Raw genomic sequence first — 22,257 nt, 5'->3', positions numbered from 1 at the left:
ATTAAATAATCTTTTTTTCTTTTTTTGAGTCCATTATATGATGTAAGGGCTTTTGCAGCTTTGATAATAATAACATCTGTGTATATAATTCTCTACGTCTCAAACCATGCGGGACACCACGCACGCACGCCGACTCTCTAAACCTCGATCAAAAAGTCATGGAAAGATAACTCTTTTATGTCTGCAAGTCGGACCAGAGTTACCCTACGTAACTTTCACGGCGACGGAGAGCGCGGCTCAGAAAAAAAGAGAGGGGGGGAGAACAAGTAACCTGCTCTGCATATATAAGTCTATACGTCGCCAAACCATGCGGAACACCACGCACGGACGCCGACTCTCTAACCCGACTCCTGCCCGCACCCGCGCCTTCCTCGCTCTCCAGGCATGCGCACACAGTCGTTTGCCCAAACCCATCCCATTAGCTGTTTCTTTCAGGAAGTGTTACTCGTCACTAAAAAGCGGTGTATGCTACGCCGCGGGTCGGCTCGTTTATTTTATTTATAAAGGACTGCAATATCCAACTCTTTATATTCGTAGTTCCAATTTTTCTATGGATATTTAACATCCGCAACTAGGCTCGCGTGTGAACAATCGCATTCCCCCCCCCCCCCCAAAAAAAAAAAGAGGGTTGCCCATTGCATACTTCTTCCTCTTGACGTGGCAGTCTATCAGAAAACTTGAGCCCACTTAAATGTGTACTTTGAAATGACGTCGCCTCGGAAGACAGCCCTTTTCCAGCCACTATCTTATCTCCCCATGCTGCAACGAAAAAAATTCTATTTATAGAACTGATCTAGATACAAGACGAACTCTCTCAACGACCACACATTACCAAATGTAGAAGAAACAATTCAACTTTTTTTTTCCCCCGTTCAATTATAACTAATAAAGTTTGTTCGCTCTTTTTTACAAAATAAATCTACACAGTGGCGTCACTAAGGGGTGCGGGGGTGCGGTCCGCACCGGGTGACACCCGTCAGGGGGTGACACCCAAGTAAAAAATGCACTTTGTGAATATCTGACAATTAAAAAATAAGCGACAGTGGCTAAATAATGGAACATGCTATTCACAATTAATAAATAGATCTATCTACCTTTTTTTTTCGTTTCGACTAAACATATTTTAATTGTTTTATGAAATTCTATCAAAAGGATTAAAATGCTATATCAAACTTAATATATCAAGGAAAACATGATAGTGACTGTTCATCAAATGACGACATTCTTGAGGCATAAAATATTATTGAAATCTCACATATAATTAATGTACATTTTATAGAATTTGAAAGTAAATAAGTGGCCACTGAGATTTCTGAAGATTATGATGATATTTCATTTTTCTGTAAAGGAGGCTCTAGCCAGGATGAAGAAATTGTTACAATGTGTCAGTCGAATGATACACTTGAATATTGTAGGCCGTGTAGGGGATTTTTCTTCTAGGCTAGTGCCCAGAATGGTTCTGATGCTTCCTAATGGGGATGATTTAGTCATTAATAGTAAAAATAACGTATTTTTTTGTTGTCGACTATTTTCAACTAATTGTATTGAAATGATATAGAATTTTGTAGCTTAATTTAATGTGTGGTTGAAATTAAGTCCAATAATGGAATTTTAAAAGACGAATGAAAATTTCTTCTGGATTGGAAAATTTGAAAATAAGGACATCCGGCTACAAATACAACTGACAAGGAAATCGTTGCTATGATTGATGTAAAGAAGAAAAACAAAGGAAGGAGATAGTGCACGGACTGTTTCTATAAAAGCAGAATATTTGACGTTTTTTTTGACTATATTAACAAAGAATCTTTATTCAATTAAGTATTTCCTTGGGATAATGGAAATGATAAATTCGATAAATCCCATAGCTGAAAGTACATCAGTAATGTTAAAAAGTTGATAAATGTTTTAGCAAACTACGTAAAATATATTAGAGTCAGGATGACTAAGCACCTTTGTTTGTTGTTTTTTTGTTTGACAACACACCTGACATAACACACCTAACATAGCACACACCGATCGGATTCAAAAGTTATACGATTTTAAGGGATACCAAAAAAGCTGATGAGATCTAGAAAAGGTTGAGTTTTAATGTATATGTGGAGCTCAAAGATATGAAAATGCAGCTTCAATGTCTGGAGTACAGGAAATTTATTAAGAACCCAAAGAATAGCTATTTGATAGATGTAACATTCACTCAATCTATGTGGTCAACATTCTTTTTCAGAAATTAGCTTTTTGCCTAGATTTTTTGATGCGACTGAAATACTTTTTTTTCGTTCTGAGATTATTGCCGCTAGAGGCGCAGCTTAACATCTTTTATTTTACCTATCTTTAATTTTTTTTCGGTGGGACGGTACAAGCAGGCCAACGATACACAAGAGTAAACATATCTTTAAACTATTGACAGTGTGTTGACTAATTGAACCTTTGAACATTTTACCGCAAAGTGTTATAAAAAGGGCTCTTCTAAAAAATAAAAAAGCACTGTGTGATTCAGAAATAATAAAAAAAAAAAAGATGAAGAAATTGTCAGGCGAACGATCTCAAGATGCCGGGCTCACTATGTAAGAAGAGATGAAAAGAGATTCATTCTCATATGCGTTGATCGTAACGCTGAGCTTCACCTCCTACTGGAAGCAAGCATTGATGTAGCATAGACATTTGGAGCAATCATTGATGTAGCATAGACATTTGAAGAAATCCAACCGAAAAAAAAATGTAGTTCTACAACCAACAAAGTATTGTAGATGTCAGTTTCAAAATATTGGCGTATATGATGATTTTTCAAAGGCGACATTCAAACAGAAATGCCAAGACTGAGAATGGATCTAAGGACAACAAATAAAAGTTGACATTGCAGGATTCAAATGCCACTAAGATCTTAAAAAATATCTCTAAATCATTCAACCGTTTCTTAACAATTGCTTATCTATTGCGTCTGTGAAAAAGGATTAAAATTTAAATTAAGAACTTTTGAGAAAAAGGAACAAACGACACTTTCACAATGTGGTATTTTTTATTAAAAATTAGATCGTTACAGACAATTTTTTTTTAAGTTTGAAATCCAGAAAAAAACAACTGTGTAATATACTTATAGCTGTATTGTTACACAATTGAACTCTAGATTAATGGAAATGTCTTCGATTCCAATGATTAAAGGCGCGTGCAGAGCTTCACGTGACTACGTAAAGCCAGTAAACTGTAGATTAATTGTAGCTGAACTGAATTTAATAGACACCCATTTTATAGTTTTTTTGTTGAACAATCCAATAACGTAGGTAATTAATTATAAACTATATGTATTACAGCGCAACAAACCAACAAAAAAAAAAGGATTTTTTTAATTTGGGGGGGGGGGCGGGGGACACCCTGAGCTGACGCACCAGGTGACACCGGCCCTAGTGACGCCACTGAATCTACAGCCAACTTTTGTCCACAGCCTCAGACTACTAAGTCACTGTGGTCGACATTTGGCATAAAGAGGTTGGATCTCTTACAGTAGTGAGGCCCAATCTAATTCGACCTGCGGAGCCATTTTAAATTCCGACCCTTGTGTCGCGGGCCACATCGACGAATAGGTACAAAAGAATAGATAAAATTGACTTGAAAACTGTTTGATTAGAGACCCTTGGGGATCTGGTATTTACATTGAGTAAGAGATTAGTGAAATTTATCCTATTTTTTACGCATCGGAAAATGGTTTTCTTGTCTCTTTTAGGTAAATATTCTCAAAAATCCCCCAATCTCTAGTAGTTTAACAAGCTTTTATTCGCGGCTCAGATCAAGAATGCCGCCATATTTGTTTTATAGTACCAATTATCTGTTGCTGTTTTTTAAAACATCCAAACTTTCTTTATAAAACAAATATCATGACTTACTATTAGTATGTTCAACAAAAAAGTATACATCAGTTCAATTTTCCTGTAGATTCTACAAGTCCCAGTTCATAAACGCACAAAAGTTAAAAGTCATGTTGCCAATCTATCAGACAAAACATGAGGGTCCTAACGTAGGTAAATATAAATTTTCCTTTTTTTTTTTCGAAAAAAAACAAAAAAAAAACAACAGGGGAGTGATTTTCTATCCTTTGTACCGACGTTTCGGCGGGCCGGATGGAACCATGTCTAGTGCCGGATCTGACCCGCGGGCCGTAATTTAAGCATCACTGCCTTAAAGTGTTTCACAAACCCTACGTAATGAATCTTTCGAATCGACGCCATTGCCATTATTCTTATTTGTATTGACTTGCAGTGCTAAAATAAAACAACAACTAAATGTTATATTAGACGTGTAATATATCCCGTATAAAAATAATACTAGCTATTTATGGATTCGCTTACATTTTATGAACTTCTCGAATTCGAAATAAATTTTTAAAAAAAGTTTGGTTTTAGGAAGGGGGCACGCCTTTTAAACGTGACCAACTTAGCCTTCCCACTATAACGACCCTGATAAACGTGTCTAAACGCCCTACTCTTGTTACAGTTTACGACCCACAGGGTTATCTTTTTGTTCGCGATTTTATTTTTCCAGGATATGAAATGATTGAACTTGAAACATTCTAGTGTGACGGTCTGTCTGGTGAAGCCTCGTGTACTTTGTACAACAAAGAATACTTTAACATTGAGCTCGTGTCCGGGTTCTGTCCGGGCTAACGTCCTGTTTCGGAAAACAAAAATAACTGACGTACCCCGAAAGTCAGTAAAACAGACGAAATTTGAAAAGTAACTGCGTAAAATGGTCCTGGGATTATTTCCCCCTGATTACATCTTTGCATAAATATTCGTTTTCCAGGATGTTGAGGACATTTATTTTTCATCCAAAGTTTATTTAGTTCACAGTTCACACATATACACAAACACACATAAACATACACACATACATACATACACACACACATATATATACACACAAACACAAACATACATACATACATACATACATACATACATACATACATACATACATACATACATACATACATACATACATACATACATACATACCTACATACATACATACATAGCCTATATACATACATACATACATACATACATACATACATACATACGTACATACATACATACATAGATACATACATACATACATAGCCTACATACATACATACATACATACATAGCCTACATACATACATACATACAAACATACATACGTACATACATACATACATAGATACATACATACATACATAGCCTACATACATACATACATACATATATATATACATACATACATAGCCTACATACATACATACATACATACATAGCCTACATACATACATACATACGTACATACATACACATTTACATATACATACATACACACATACATACACACATACATACACACATACATACACACATACATACAAACATACATACATTGTTCTGTTGTCACAGATAAATAAATAACATACCGTAGACATTTATTACTAATAATAATACTAACAACAGAGACTTTGTATTTATACCAGTAAACATAGAAGACTTATCTTTGTTTGTTATTGCCTCACTTCCTGTTTGATTACTTTCTTACGAAACATTCACGAGAAACATTGACGAAGTATAAACATATTAGCACATACATACATACACACATAAATGGTTGCCTGGTCGTGCGGTTTTCGCGCTGGACTGTCGTTCGAATTTATCGATGGTCGAGGGTTCAAATCCTGCCCGCTCCCATCCCCCGTCGTCCTGCGGGAGGTTTGGACTAGGAAGTAAACTATCTTCAACTCTGAAGGAACATCCGAAACATGTAAAACAAACAAACAACTAATACAAACATACATACCTATAAACACATTTACATATGCATACATACATACATACATACATACATACATACATACATATATACATACATACATACATACATACATACACACATATATATTTTCAGTTGTGTATCACCTTTTCTTATCCTCTTATGTTTCGCACATGAGTTAATTACTTCTAGTTAGATTGTCCTATACCAGATATCAGACCTGTGACATGACATCAGACCTGTGACATGACATCAGACCTGTGACATGACATCAGACCTTTTGCCTGACCTCAGACCTTTGACATGACATTGGATTTGCTCGTCGTTAATTTCATTACGTTAGAGTCTTCACGTCTGCCTTCTAGTTGCTCTTTCTTGCTCTGCCTTTTTCAGGAACGGTTGGGTGTGATTTGAACGAATGGTGGCGTAACACTAGAAGACACAATTTTAAGCATCAAGGAAAATCATGTCATAATTATAACTAAGGATATATGTTACGTTATATCATTGACATAGACACATGACTATGACTTAAAGACACATGTCTATAACTTAGAGACACATGACTAGGACTTTAAGACACATGTCTATGAATTAAAGACGCATGTTTTGGATTGAAGACATATGTTTTGACTCGAAGACACAAGTCTATGACCCGAAGACACATGTCTATGACTTAATGACACATGTCTATGACTTAAAGACACATGTCTATGAATTAAAGACGCCTGTTTTGACTTGAAGACACATGTTTTGACTTGAAGACACATGTACATGACTTAAAGACACATGTCTATGACTTGAAGACATATGTTTTGACTCAAAGACACATGTCTATGACTTGAAGACATATGTTTTGACTCGAAGACACATGTCTATGACCCGAAGACACATGTCTATGACTTAATGACACATGTCTATGACTTAAAGACACATGTCTATGAATTAATGACACATGTCTATGAATTAAAGACACATGTCTATGAATTAAAGACATATGTCTATGACTTAAAGACACACGTCTATGACTTGAAAACACAAGTCTATGAAATTAACGTTGTTCTCATCAGAATTATCACCACTGATCATTAGCTAAGTTTTTTTTCGACGAAAGTGTAGTCTGACGAAAGTGTAGTCTGACGAAAGTGTAGTCTGACGAAAGTGTAGTCTGACGAAAGTGTAGTCTGACGAAAGTGTAGTCTGACGAAAGTGTAGTCTGACGAAAGTATGTACCATGACAAAAATTTTGGTCTTATGAAAATGTGTGTCTGGCGAAAATGTGTCGTCTGCCTCTTTAGGAATCCAAACGGATTAACCCTTCAACTCACAAATTTCACTTGAACTGTTTAGTAAGTTGTTATTGACGGTTCGGTAGTGTACCGCCTTAAAAACCAAAATACCAATAACAGATTTTGCGTTCCTGTTCTAGTTTTGGTGCTGACTGGGTAGGCTTATGTGAAAATAAGATTATTCATCCGTAACTATTTTAAGCGTAACTAAAACTAAATGTAAAATATTGATTGGAATAGCATTTTTTTTTTGTAAATATAAAGCTATTATTTTCTTTATATTTACTTCACTTGTTTCATGCCTAAATTCTTTATTTCAAAAGAAAACAAACAAAAATAAACATAAACAAAACATAAATTAAATTACTTTCAAAAATATGTCTCTCGTTTTTTATGCACAGTCTTTAGCACTTTTCTTTGTTAATATATTTGTCTATTCAAAACAATAGTGGAAAGAATGTTCAGAGAACACATATCGGTAGGGTTTGTCAAAGTTCCATCTTCAATGGAATCAGCACTTACCATCACTGATAGATAGATAGATAGATAGATAAATAGATAGATAGATAGATAGATAGATTTTTTTAGTTCTGACATTGAGACACCTATGTCTTGTCCTCACCAATCGACCATTTACTAGCCACGCTGCCCTTTCAAGCTTCATCGTGACATTTTTATTTTTTATTCTTTTCTCTTTGTCTTACTGCGCACTTGAATGTTGCGATACATCCGTAACGATCTGTTTCTTTCAATAAATTAACCAAGAGTATTGAGATCCGAACTCTACGGAAATAAACTTAACCAAGGGAGAGCACTCTTCATCCTGTTTCTAATAATCATCTTTTCTTGCTGTGCAGACGACTGTTCCAAGAATTGCTCTCTGGACCTTACCAAAGCCGCTCAGTTCGCTGTGTTCCCCACACATTCTAAATTTCCGGACACATAAAAAAAATGGAGTTCCACCTTCACCTCTCCTCTCCTTTTCTCCTCTTCGTCACGTGTTTTCCCGATTGATCTGACTCGTAGCTTTGCGGGACTTTCCGTTGACAAAGATAGATCACGAGCTGTATATAAGAACGTGTGTCTCAGCACGTCCGACTTAACTCTGGACTAGCTCGAGATATTGTTGTGGTGGTGTTGTTTTTCTGTAGCTGACAGAAGGATGGGGGATACATCGACCAGTGGATGAGCTTGGAAATTGATAAAATATAGGTAAGTTATTTCAATTAATTAATACCATATTATATCGATCTAATATTTTTAGTCTTGTTAAGACTTTAGTTATAGAGTCAAGATCTCTCTAGTCTCTATTATTTAATATAGATCTAGATTTATAGTCTTTATTTATAGATCTAGATACTAGAATCCTCTAGATCTAGATTATCATCATGATTATGATAGAACTAGTACAACTACTGTACTACAATCTACATTTAGAGCCTTTATACGACATTTAATTATATAACTAGAACTAGAGTCTATATTAGTAGGCCTAGCCTAGATCTATATATATCTAGATATCTATCATAAAATTTATACAAATAAAAGGTACATTCTAGATCTATATCTAGATCTTTATATTAAAGATCTTATATCATCTTATGTAATACAGACGTTACTTCAAAAAGGAAGATGATTACGTCCTACATCTATACTAGATGAAGGTCTAGAGATCTAGTTCTAGATTATTATATAATTGGTTTTAAAGCTAGATTTAGTCTAGATCTTAATCGTACATTGATAGAACCTAGTTCTTGATTAGATGTAGATTATAGACTATTTATAATCAAAGACGTCCAAACTGAAGCTGTGAACAATAAATTCTAGATCTACATCTATTATCATTTTTTTAGAGTAGCATTTTAAATCAATGTGTTTGTTAAACTTCACAGTAAGAATAATTGATCTAATTCCAGATATATGGTTACCCAACTTTACAATGTCTTTTTCAGTAGTCACACAAACATAGATTATTAGTTGCTCTTGCTTTTTAAGTTGTAGAATCTATACTTAAGTAGATACTGACTGCTGCTGGTCGTCGGTATGCGCCCTGGACTGTCTTTCGGTCGTCTAGATGGTCCTGGGTTTGTACCCTGCCCGCTGCCATCCCCTGTCGTCCTGTGGCAAGTTTGGACTGGGAAGTAAATTAGCTTCAACTCTGAAGGAACCTCCGAAACATGTAACAAACACATAAGACATTTAAAAATAGATTTAGATATGTAATGACCTATATAAGTATACGTCCAGATATGGAATTGGCCGACTTCGGGATTGGCTTAACAACTAGATCATAAAACTATACTAGAATTATAGTGTCAAACCATTTTGGTCTGTAATAGATATTATTACGCTCAGCGGGTCGTTGTTGTAGTGTAGTACCTGGAGAGGAGGATACTGTAATCAATGTCTGTTGACGTTAACTAGAGGACTGCCTGGTCACGTGGTATGCGCTCCATCTGTCGTCGCGATGGTCCCGAGTTTGAACCCCGCCCTACGCCATCCCCTCTCCATCCTGTGGGATGACTGGAAGGTTTGGGCTAGAATTAAAAGTCTTTAATTCGGAAGGAACATCAGAAACAAAGTAAAACAAACTTTATGTTCGAAAACTGAAAAGGGGGGAGGGGTACTATGAGAGGTTGATAATTACAAAATACTACTTCCTTGGTAGTTTTAGCCAAACCCTCCACAATAATCTCGAGATTTCAATAATGTCAATAAATTGTATTTGAAAAAAAAATAATTAAAAAAAAGTATCAGGTATAAACCGTGAATTCATCTCCATTTCATACGTGTGGACACTGTTGAACTCTTTATCAAACAGGAAGCTTGCTATATTTTGTGACCCGATAGACTTTTTTTTTCCTTTTATTTTATTGGTCCTACTTCCTAGTAGATGTAATTAACTTCTGCTAATAAGGAACGTCTGCCATTTATAAGGTCAAGAAGATTGACTCGGGATAGTTCGTGGAAGCTCAGTAAGGAGACGCGTGTGGAGCCAATACAGAAACCTCCATGATTTGGAATTTATTTCCATAGCTACGAATGTAACTCGGAGTTGAACTTTCATTTTTATAATTGTATTGATTGTTGTTTTTTTCTGAGACATTGAGTTATTAATTGAAATAAGGTTAAAAAAGATGTGGGTTCAGTTCCTGTACACTTTAGCCTACACTCGTGCGAGATGGGTTCAATATTTCTTTGTGTTGTTTACTTCACGATACCTCAAAAGTTTTGCCCTCTCCGTCCATTAGGTTCAGACTTACGGTGCTTCGTTGCCTTCGCTTTATCATGAGTGTCGATTTTTTACGCTCTGTGATCACTTTGATCCACCACTGGGTATTTTTCACCAGATCTGGGTTTGTGTGTGAGTGTGTTTGCCAAATACTTATTTGTAAAATTGAAGCAAATATTTAATATAATGGATAATGAAAAATAATGATTTTTTTTATAAATTATTTATATTGAAAACCACCCTCTGTAATTATTTCATTTAGTGTAGAAGCCTCTTGAAGTTATTTGTTTAAAGGATATTTCAATACTAAAAAGGAAGTGACCCTAGAAGGAGGGGTGGGGGTGGACAGAGACAAATAAAGGAAGGTTTTGGCCTCGGCCATGCGTGAATATTCTAGCAAACCCTTTGCCTTTTGGGCTCTTTTTCTGGAATAAGTTTGAGGGCAAGAGGAAGTGTGTGTGGGTGTATGTTTGTATCAGGAAGGAGTGTCAGAGCATTTCCAAATCGTTGGTTTGAATCCGTTAAGTGTTGCGTAAAACGGCGGTACTGTGCCTTAAAGTTTCTATTACCACGTACTGTTATCTAGTATATTGGCCTAAGACTTCATTCAGACCAAACCTTCAACATTCTGATGACAACCCACTTACGTTCCAATGTCAAATATTTGTCCACTTTTTTGTTACAACGAATATAGGTCATTGACTTTTTGTATTAGGGACTCCTTGGGTGTTTCAAATTTAATGTAGGTAGAACTTAGTATCAATGGTAACGATTCTTTAGCTTTTCCACTCGTGAATCTGCCTTTAATTTTTATAGGAATCTGCAATTTAATCAGAGAGCCGCCTATGATAGTGCACACCGCACCACCCAGTGTTTGGTGTTAAAAAAACAAACAAACAACACACTACGACTATGATTGTAGAGACATGCATGTAGATCTAAGCCAGACACCTCTCCATTAGCGTGCAGCAACGAGCACAGAAAGCAGCACACGCTTCCATACACACACAAGCAATAATGGGCAGCTAAAAAAACAAAAAACACGGAACGAAGCGGGGAAAGGGTGGGCGAAGGAAGAGAGAAGCACAGCTAAGCTAGTAAGGGGAAAGAAATTAGGTCAGCCGTGTTCTCTCTGCACGCCGTGTAAATAGCTTGACGCAGTTTTGGATTAATACCTATCTCTCTTGCATATTTCTTCCTTCAACCTACGTGTCTCGTGTACTGTCGTTTCCCAATGTTAAACCTCCTATAGCAGCTATTCGACCCAACCCTTCTTCGTTTTCCCCTCCTCTATTACCTTCTAAATAGCTGAACTCTCTGTTAGTGTTATCTCTGGCAAAAGAAGAAAAAAAAAATAATAATGCAATCTCTTACGTTATTTATTTTTATTATTTTTTTGTTGCCAAAGTTCAAAGGGCAAAATTAGGCTTTCTATTCATAGACGTCCGGACTAACCCCACCCCCTCCCTTCTCCCCTACTTTTTTTTTTTCATTAATTGTTTTTCCTAAGTTTAGGCTATGTCACGTGACGCGATTGTTCAGCCAATGATAATTTCTTTTTTTTTTTTCCGTTGACGTCATTCAGTACGCCCTTGACAGTATCCGACCAAAGCAGACGACATTCGCTAGTGGACTGTGAACATAGTCTGCTCGGTTGGAGTTGAATGTATTTAATGTTGACTGCGTCAACTAGGTCTAGTTTTTAATATGTGGATACGATAATCTGTTAGGAGAGTAGACTATTAAACCTTCCAGTGTTTAAATAAGTAACACCTGTTAGATCTATTGATCTAGTTCTTTTATAGAACCTACAAGTAGGGCGTTTTTACCATGAATTAATTCGATCTACACATAAAACTATTACCATGGATTTTACTGAGCTAAGGAGAAACAGAATTCTGAATTATTTGGGTGTATTTCGAAAATAAAAAGGATGTAGCGTTATTTACGCAGTAAGTAGGATTAGATATCAATAAACTTAATTAAAATAAATGTAATTTTAATTTGGGGCACTTTTTTTTAAAGCGCATTAAGCAAACATGGTCTAGATCTTGAATCTAAGTTGATCTACATTATTTTTTTCTGCTTCAATTGTTTTTTTTAACGCACACTCGTTATTTTTATTATGTTATTATTATTATTATTATTTTGAAACTGTAAAGGTTGAATGTTGTAAAATTTTCCTATTGTAATAGTTAAGTTTCACTTCTGATGTTTACAAATACTCAACACTTTGCTAAAGAATTTAAATATTGTAATAAATGTACATTAAGTATTTGTAAACGGTGTCAAAGAACATCTAGGTAAAAAAAAGTCTATGATCTTTTGAAATTATAACTTTAAAAAAATCTCTTTTACGAGTGTGTCCGGTTAATAAATAAATGTACATCAAAATGGACAAGCAATAATTGGGTTTAGCTTCTGTTAGTGTTCTTATAGATGAAAAATAGATTTAGTACTTCAAACTAAACTAGATCTGTTAGTTATGTGTAGAATGGTTGAGCGTAGTTATGTACAGCCTATTTCGACAGGGCCGTAGGACGTAATCATCATCTTTTTTTGAAGTGACGTCTGTATTTTTATAAGAGAAGCTAAGGCCCTTAATATGTCAAGTATAAAGGACGGTGTGCGTGTGTGTAAGTCTGTGATCTTACGTCCCACAAGAAGCAAGATAACCATCTGTTTGTACGTCCGATGTAAAAATTAAAAACTTTCATCAGAAATAATGTAGTCGAAGACATGGGACAATATAAGATCATTTTGTTGAGCCAAACAAATGGGGAATTCAATCAGAATGCTTATCTCAGTGTTACTACTGTAACAATAACAACATACAGATGCAAACACGAGCAACATTTAAACACGAAACATACACAATAACTAGAAAATGGCCGTTTTACAAAATTGGATAGTCCTCCCCCATGTCTCCCTGGATATCTCCCCACTCTTTCTGTCTCTCTCTGTAAAGACATGTTTATAAAATGTTTTACATGTTTTGGATGTTTCTTCAGAGTTGAAGATAGTTTACTTCCTAGTCTAAACCTCCCGCAGGACGACGGGGGATGGGAGCGGGCTGGGTTTGAACCCGGGACCATCGATAAATCCAAACGACAGTCCAGCGCGCAAACCGGACGACCAGGCAGCCATCCCGAACATCCTGTCACACATACATCTAGATTTGCTAGCTCTCATGTGTTGATTGTTGTCCCTTCGCCTTTCTTAACCGCTGCACGAACAAAAGAGACATATTATTAATAAATAACTTTGACAATATCATAAGAACTTATCAGGAGCCGAAAGGTGCACAGCCTAGTTTCTAGCCATGACACTACGAGATAAGTAACCCTTCGTTCCCTCTGACCCCAGGTCGAAGTTCATGTCGGGTTTCCTGGTGTTTGATGTATTTTAATTAAAGCGCACTCAAATATTTTTTTAGGACACATTTTAAGACAACTTAAAAAGAATTTTAACTGTTTCAGTTATTACAGACAGTACGGTAACACATAACGGCGCCGCACTTATAATGTGTTTTCCCCACGAACACACTTCGATCAATAAACAGCACACCATTTATGGCTTATCATAGATCATATGACTGTATCGTCAAACTTGTCATCACAACGCACATGAGCATCCCCGACTAGAAAATTCCAAATTAGTCACGTGCTTGACTCAGTGTGCGTGTGCGTGTTTACGAGAAAGAGTTAAGAGGAGGGAAGGGGAGGTAGGTCATGGAAAATGTGTACAATCGATTCGGAAGTCACTGGATTTTCCCAATGTTTCGCGTGTCGGATTTTTTCTTTTCTTCAACTTTCGAGCAAACGCTCGCTGACATGTTTTCCAGTTTCTAAATTTAGAATAATTTACTGAGGTGAAACATTAATTATATTCCTTTTTTTTTTCCTCCCTAGAGTGTTGGTGACATATAACTAAGGATATAAATATATCACAAGACCAGAAAGATACAATAAACAATTTACAGTCAGATCAAGCAGTTTTAACCACAACGTTATTTTACTTTTGGTCGCCAAATTGTGTGAACCAAAAACTACCTGGCAGGATTGAACAGTTCTCGTTGCTTCCTTGTCATTGTTCTTCAGAGCCTTTTAAATACGCAGAAGTCAGTGCGACCTTCTAACTGTTTATAATTGTAAAAAAAAAAAAAATAACATCCGGGAGCAAGGAACATTCGAGAAACGAAACAATTGGAGATACAAAGACCAGCTCAACGTCTTAGCGTTCAAGACTTCGGTGTTTATGAAACTCTGCACAGTGACAGACCAAAAAGCAATAGAGTAGAGAAACGGACGAAAAATACAAACACAACAGGGATATTTAGAACTCGAGTTATGCCCTCGTTTCTTTTTGTTTGCTGAGTTTATCTTGCTTTGCTTTGAGATAGGAGGTGGACAAACATATGCTTCGATAAGAAACTGTTCCTGTGTTACAGTGAAACCTAGTCCCACATTGCCTAACTGAAGAAGTTGTTTTCTTTTTTTTTAAAAAAAGCTTTAGTGAACAAGTGGTGTTATAGACCAACGATTTCATAACTTGAATTTTTCTTTCAATCTTAATAATACTTCTGATAAGACCAAGTGAAGGTCATTAATTTGATTACTGATCACATTTTAGATCTGTTATATTTTGTATGATTAATATTTGTGCTATTTATTACATTGTTATCTAGGTATATTATTAATTCTATTATAGTTTTTGTGTGTTTTAAGGTATTTGTTCAACATGAATGACTTTATAGCAGAGATGAGGCCTCGTACTAAACCCAATCCAAATTTTAACTACCCTGAAGGTTTTGTTGCAGAATTCAGAACCAGGCCATTAAACACAATCTTAGAGGATTCTCAAATTGTTTGCCAAAAGAGTTTGGCCACCGTTTGTTCCCCACCCCCACCCTGTTCCAAAACTAACTTTGACCACTGTAAAAGTGATAGCCTTGATGTACATATGGGCTACAGTGATAAAGATTTGTTGAACGCTCTCTTCGACAAAAAATTCTCTAAAGAAAGAATAACGCTATTGCTGGAGAACTCTGTGACTCAGTTAGTGGAAAAACTTCTTATAAATAGAGCCATTAGTAGGATTCAAGGCAGTATTAGGATCGTTCTTTGTGATGACGAGTCACCCATTTCTGTAGACTTAAACAAAGTGTACGAGAAGTCTCCGTCTGGCAAGCAGGACATTTTAGCGGAGCTGAACACAGACTTCAACGTGAAGCTTCGAGATGAGCTTGCTAGTGAAGGTAAAGACAGCCATGCCTCTCACCGCGAAAGGGATATAGTTTATGAAACAGAATGCATGCAGACAAGAGCTCTTAGCCCGCCCATGGAAGTAAGCGGCCTCAGGGACGATGATGCCAGAACGCTTTGCAGCCCGCCACACGAGCCTGACTCTTCTACGCAGCATCTCTCTGCTGTTGATGCTGGAGCCACACAGGTTGTCAGGGAGGCCAAAAAGAGGCGAAGGGATAGTGACAATGAAAGTGGCTACACAAGCAAAGACGATCTGGATACGAATTTGGACGATTCCGGTGAGAAAGCAGCAGTCAAAGGGAAAGACGCTTCGGCATCGCGCCGTGTCTTCAATGAATACTTCTGCAATGGGTTTGACGGAAACGACACTTTGTACATACCTGACAGCGAACAGCTATGTGATATGACCACCGACAGTGACCACCTTGGGTCATCGGCCGAAGTGAGTGATGACATGGACGACGATTTCGCAAATGAGTCGAGGCTTGTCATCGATGAGAACGCAGATGTTGTCCCAGAGTCGATCGCGAGGATGGAGGTGGAAGTGAACGCCCTAAACAAGGAATCGCTCTTTGTTCAAGAAGTCTTGAAGCCATCAGTGACTTTTAAACCCAAATCACTGAACGAACTTTCCGAATCTGAGGAATTCGAATCACTGATTAGCTCTGATCTAACAGATGTTGATACAGACGCGCCCGTTGATCTTTCTGGGGACAGTGATTTGTCTAGGGGTGTATCATCACTTCTTCCTCATCCTCAGAGTTTGGTTACCAAGCATTTGGATGGCCTTAAATGCAAACAATGTTCGCTGATAATCCCCGACGGCCAAGCTGTGTCAGAACATGCTCTATCAAGACACAACCTTTTCGCTTGCTCCTATTGCTTCAGGACTTTCACTGCCAAAAACAACCTTAAACGTCACGTGAGACTCCACACCGGATCACGACCTTACAAGTGCTCTCAGTGCCCTCAGACCTTTGCCCGGCGAGATGATCTGAAAGGACACGTGCTGCGCCACGACTACAGCAAACCTTTCCGTTGCTCAATCTGCCACAAGGGATATACGGACAGAGCGTGCGTTAAAAATCATATGGCCAAAGAGCATCGATCCCGGCTTATGCATGTGTGCCCTTCCTGTGGCGAAAGCTTTGACAATGATGATTCCTTCACGCAGCACAAAAAATCTCACCCGGAACTCCAGCAGTTCTCATGCAAGAAGTGCTCCTTCATTGGCACCAACAATCTCATGACCCTGAAGCACAACCTCCTTCACACCCACAAGCTTTTCGCGTGCAAGCCATGCAATGCATATTTTGCCGATCCCTTCGATTACACCATTCACGTAAGGAAACACAAGAAGACCCAGAGCTTTACCGACTACATCTGTTGTTTCTGTAACATGTCTCTTTCAACATATGACCAGTACGTGCGCCATGAGTACTCGCACGCCCAAGGAAAAGCGCACACTTGTAAAGTCTGCAAAAAGCAGTTCAAAAATAAATCTATTCTGAATGAGCATTATCAATCACACCCCGAGACTCAGACTGAGAATGCATCAAGGGAACTAGAGAAAGTTAGCGTCTCTTCCGAAAAAGCAACAGTGCCTGCTGCTCCTGATGCAGCCCCTGCAAGGCCAGTTATGGAAAGCGTCTTATCGCAACCTTTTGTAGAAGAAGCCGAGTACGACGAATACCACGGACAGCTGCTTGATTTGAGCATGAAAAAGCCTTCCAGTCCTGACTTTAGTGGTAGCTTTGAATCTTGCCAAAGGGTAAATGGACATTTCAACGACATACCCAGAAATGGCTATGTCATGCAGTCCTTTGCCAAGAGGCCAGAATTCCAAGCTGCCACACCTTATAGACCCCCTCATGTCGTAGAAGAAAAAACGTTCAGGCCCGTATTTAATGTTAGACATGATAACATCCTGAATTGCAGTAACAGATCAGAGCTGAAATTACGACAGAATCACACGCACGTACCCGCAGAGAAACAGAACACAGAAAAGAGTTTATTGTCTGAAAGGTTGACAATGAGCCATTCACAGCCAAGCAGCTTCGGAAACAAAAACTCCTCCCTTCGTTTCGCTCCATACAACATGGAAAAAATGCTGGACTTTGCCAGCAAATTCATTGCTGCTCGAGGTTCTAAGATTAGCTCTAAAGTAGCGCTGACTATAAATCCAGAAAGTGCCGACAAGTCTCTGCCAGCATTGATGGCAAGAAAGGAGATGGCTATTAAGCAAGCTCGATCATCTAGCAGCGAAGATAGAGGAATGTCCGTCAATAGTTTTCATCTTGAGCCCAGTGCCGCTCTTCCTTCCGTTGTCAAAACCGAAATTTCAATGGACAGTGATATGGAAGAGATCTGCGATTCTCCACCTACGACCATTCGATCCCCTGGACAGATGCACAGTTCTGAGGATGACAGCATTGAGTTGTCCGCCCACGGAATGATGGAAGAAGAGAAGCGAAAGCCACACTCTTGTGATCTCTGCAAGGAGCTCTTCAGGTCCTTCAATGAGCTGGAGGCACACAGTGTCGACATCCACAAGCGCTATCTGTGTGAGCACTGCATGAAGACCTTCACCACACGGCCCAACAGGGACCGCCACGCGCGCGTGCACACGGGGGAAAGGCCTTACAAATGTGACCTCTGCGAGATGGCGTTTTTCAGGGGTGACGACCTGAAGTACCACCGGACCACCAGACACCCAAGCGCCCAACCTTATGTCTGCAGCCGATGCTCCGTTAGTTTCACTTGGGGGCGCGACTTGGAAAGGCACATTCGCCATTCTAAATGCAAAGCGTAATTCTTCTTGATTTAAAAAAAGACTCATTCCATTTCCAAACGAAACTAAATCTGAAACCTAACCCTTAAATCTTTCTATAAATAGTATCCCAAGTAGTTTTTTGTTTTACTTGAAGTCCCATATCTTCACAAAGTAGTTACCCTCAAGATTTATGTGCCTTGACAATAGCTTGTTCTTTATATGAGTTTATCTCAATATTAACAGCAGCAATCCTTAATTATACATCGGTAATGTACTAACGTTTTCTTTAAACAGTGATATTGAAACATATTATTTTAAAATATATCTTCTTCCTAAGCTGAAAGTTGAGGCTCAGACATATCTTGTGCTTTTAGATGTTATGCAAAATTCTTATAACAAGTTAGTGTTTAATGTACAAGTTAAATGCGTTACTCTAATACAAGGATCCACTTAGAAAGTACGATCATGTCTTGACCTAAAGATATTGTATGTCCAATATGGTATCTAAAACAACCTAGACCCACCTTTACCCTCTCCACCTCCCATACAAAAAATGCTATGACCATTGTTTGGTACTGCTCATGCCATGGGGTTCACTCCCCTTGGGTTTCACTCCTGTGTTATGAATCGTCTTTCAGTTAATTCTATATTTTGTATAGAGTGCTGCCCCTTTTTCCTATTCTCAAAATACATTCCTTCAAGAAAATACTTTATAAAAAAAAATAATACAAACTATATATTCCCATGATTCTTTTGAATTTCCTGACAATTTGTTTTAATTCAATAAAACGAGGCCTTCTCATATGTTATCTCTTTATTATATATATATATATATATATATATATTGTGATAATGTACATTGTACAGACATTCAATTTCTATATGCTATTTTGTGAGTTCGCTTGGATATTATTTATTTTAATCCTAATTTTGGTGCGTTCAATATTGTTTTTTTTTACTTTATATTTGCTTTGTATTCTTAATTATAATATTTACAATGTATTGAATAATGTATTGAATAACTATATTAATAATTTGTTTGTACAATGTGTTTAAAGAATTGCAAGTGGCAAGGACGTCAAAATGCAACTATTTAGTACTATTTTGTGTATGTATTTAGTGATTTGTCTTTTAAATATACGAAATGTTTTATGGGGGCTGCATTGTATCTCAATGTAGGCATTCAATATGTTATATTGTTTTTCTTTCAAATGTATTCTTATTTTAAAAATAAACATTTCTTTCTTACCTAAACAAATAATGTATAACCCTTAAGTTGCCCTTAACTCAGACGTTGTATTATACATTATAACCTTTCAGCTGTGAATAGTAACCTACAAAGCTCATTGCTACTAATGTGATATATAAAAAAAAATAATCTCTAAACTTAAACAATTAAGGCTTCATTTATGCTCATATGAAACATACTCTCGTGTCCCAGACCAAACCCATTTTGGAAAAGATGTCCAACTATTGTTTAAAATTACCCGTTTTTTTTGTTGTTTTTTTTTTTGCATGTGTTGTAATAGTTTAATTTTTTTTAATGTGGTCAGTACTAGGAAATTACTGGACAGTCAATCTTACTCTAAGCCATAAAAAGAAAAAAAAATTTAACCAATGGCTAAAACGAGTTTATCCACCATTTCATTACTGGCATTATATGTTTTATATTGTAATACAAATCATACAGAAGTGCTATAAATATAACAATGCAAAGCCTTTTACATATATTATCTATGTCTATGTTTTCATGTGGGTGAATGTGTGTGTTTATATCGTTAGCATGTGCCAAGAATGACGTCTAGATGATAAAAAATATTTTTAGAAACATAGCCATATTAAATTTTTATTAATGTACAATATGCAATTTCTTTCATTTTTTAATTTTACTGGTTATGTAAATATAACAATATCGTTGTTTTGGATGTTTCCACAATAAACATTTATGAAAATAATGTTCAGCCGTTATTTGATTTATATTTATGTTGATTAATTTGTATTTTTAATAGTGCTTTCTTAAGGACTCTAGGCCTCGATTAAAATTGTATCAAAAAGTTACATATAAGGATTCTTCATACCATTTAAACTTTATTTAAAACAAAAAAAGGGGGGGGGTCAATATACACTGCAGATTACAGATTTTCCATTTGATAAAATGTGCAATGCACAAAATGTTAAGTGTACCGGTACTTATGTCATCCACACAATAATGTTCGTAATAAACAAAAAAGCTTGTATAAAAAGAAAATAATTAAAGTTCTGCCTTCTGTCCAAAGAATTTAAACTTAATATGGCCACATATTTTGCCACATAACGACTCATTAAGACCTAACAGCCCATTAAGCCTTTAAAATATTTTAAAACTATTCTAGTCCAATGGAGTCGAGCTTTTGAGAGTTCATTGTTTTTTGTAGGCAAAACTCGCAAGCCGAATGTGGCCCACGGGTCGAAGGTTGGATACGACTGTATTCTTTCAGTCAGCTACACCCTTTCTCAAACCCTGTGCTTTGAAAACGTCACTTGTATAATCTTAAATTGTGTTGATCATGGTTTGTGGTATCAAATTAAATTAATGATTTATTGATCCGATTTGCACTTGTCAGTTAAACCACAGACAGTAAAACAATAGACAATCATTAGAACTACATTCTCTACAGGAGCTAAATTTTCCAGAAATCTCTTTCCACCTATGCACATACAAATGCTATCGACCTGTTTTGAAATTGTGAGACTCATAAGTCAAACTTATATTTCCAGCTGTAAATAATGGAAACTAAAGCAGACACACAACATTAAAGTAATTCCTCATTACCTATATGGACAGTAAATAGAACCATCGTCAAGTCACTGAAATATACATCAATCTAATTTTAGCTACACTAGTGCTAAATGGAAACTCGACACTTCAAAAAAAAAAAAATAAAGCAAAAAAAAATTCACTATCTCATCTCTGCCTGGGATTCTTTTTGGGACATTTTGCCCTCTTCCTTGCGTCTCGGTTCTGAGCGAGTCTCTCCAACTGTCTTTGCGTCTGCTGAGCACCTATATTCAAATCTTGCTGACAACTGGACAATCTACTCTTCCTTTCTTTGAAGGTTACAGGTGAGGGCTTGTCTTTTTGATATTGGATGCAGACTTGCAAAGGTTGTAGCCTATCCATCCACAGCGTCTCTGATAGATTTCTTCTTTCAGGAGCTGCTGCTTTACTCTTTTCTCAAGTCATATGTAAAGTTCCCCTTTCAGACCTAGGGATCTATGGGGCTGATGATGTCAAGGTCGTTTGTTTCTATGACCCACGGTTAACGAGGGTGTTATAATAGTAATAATAATAATCTTTATTGTCCGTGAGGAAATTTATCTTACAATTTGTTCATTGCACAAAAAAACATTAAACTATAAAAAAACAAAATGTACATTCATACCAGACTCAGTCATAATTTACAAGTGAAAAGTTTATATCATTTTCTATTTAATAATTTGACAGCCAGTGAAACAAAAGAGTGTTTGTGTCTGTTTGTCTTTGCTATTGGTGTCTTGTATTTCTTTTGTGATGGTAAAATCACAAAATCCTGACCCAGAGGGTGATTTTTTATTTTTAGAATCTTTTTAGCTTTGTTATGGATGTTTGTCTCAAAATACTGACTAAATGGGGTTTGGTTTCGCCAATGACTTTATTGGCAGCATTTAGGATTCTATGGAGTTTATTTTTATAGTAATGCTCAGATTGCCATACCAGGCAGTGATATTAATACTTAAAATATTGCATATGTGATCGTGATAAAAAATAGTCAAGGCCTTTTCACGAACATTAAACGAGGACAGTTTTCTCAGTAATCGTATTCTTTGCTGCCCTTTTTTGCTGCTATAATCAGTATTTGCAGTAAAATTTAGTTTATTGTCTAGGATAGT

At 36.8% G+C, this 22,257-nt stretch overlaps 2 protein-coding genes across 4 annotated transcripts in view; both read left to right on the top strand.

The window, feature by feature from the left end:
- Nucleotides 1-22,257, top strand: part of LOC106058159 (fibrillin-3-like) — a 204,915-nt gene that overhangs the window by 83,803 nt on the left and 98,855 nt on the right. The gene's annotated exons all lie outside the window — the stretch shown is intronic.
- LOC106078037 (zinc finger protein 423-like) lies at nt 8,129-20,303 on the top strand. 2 transcript variants are annotated; one of them, XM_013238773.2, is made up of 2 exons: nt 8,129-8,288; nt 14,220-20,303. In XM_013238773.2, the coding sequence occupies exon 2, from the start codon at nt 15,049-15,051 to the stop codon at nt 18,385-18,387; it is 3,339 nt and encodes a 1,112-aa protein (XP_013094227.2). In that variant the 5' UTR covers nt 8,129-8,288; nt 14,220-15,048; the 3' UTR covers nt 18,388-20,303. The 2 variants fall into 2 exon arrangements, with proteins under 2 accessions (XP_013094227.2, XP_013094228.2); XM_013238774.2 differs by lacking the exon at nt 8,129-8,288 and adding an exon at nt 11,906-12,260.

Source organism: Biomphalaria glabrata, chromosome 8 (genome assembly GCF_947242115.1).
Source record: "Biomphalaria glabrata chromosome 8, xgBioGlab47.1, whole genome shotgun sequence".
Lineage (NCBI taxonomy): Eukaryota > Metazoa > Mollusca > Gastropoda > Planorbidae > Biomphalaria > Biomphalaria glabrata.
Note: the sequence above shows the minus strand (reverse complement) of the source record. Positions and strands in the feature narration are given on the sequence as shown.

Bases quoted from the DNA above. Each gene is read 5' to 3' on its own strand.
- LOC106078037 (XM_013238773.2), top strand. From the start codon at position 15,049: ATGAATGACTTTATAGCAGAGATGAGGCCTCGTACTAAACCCAATCCA.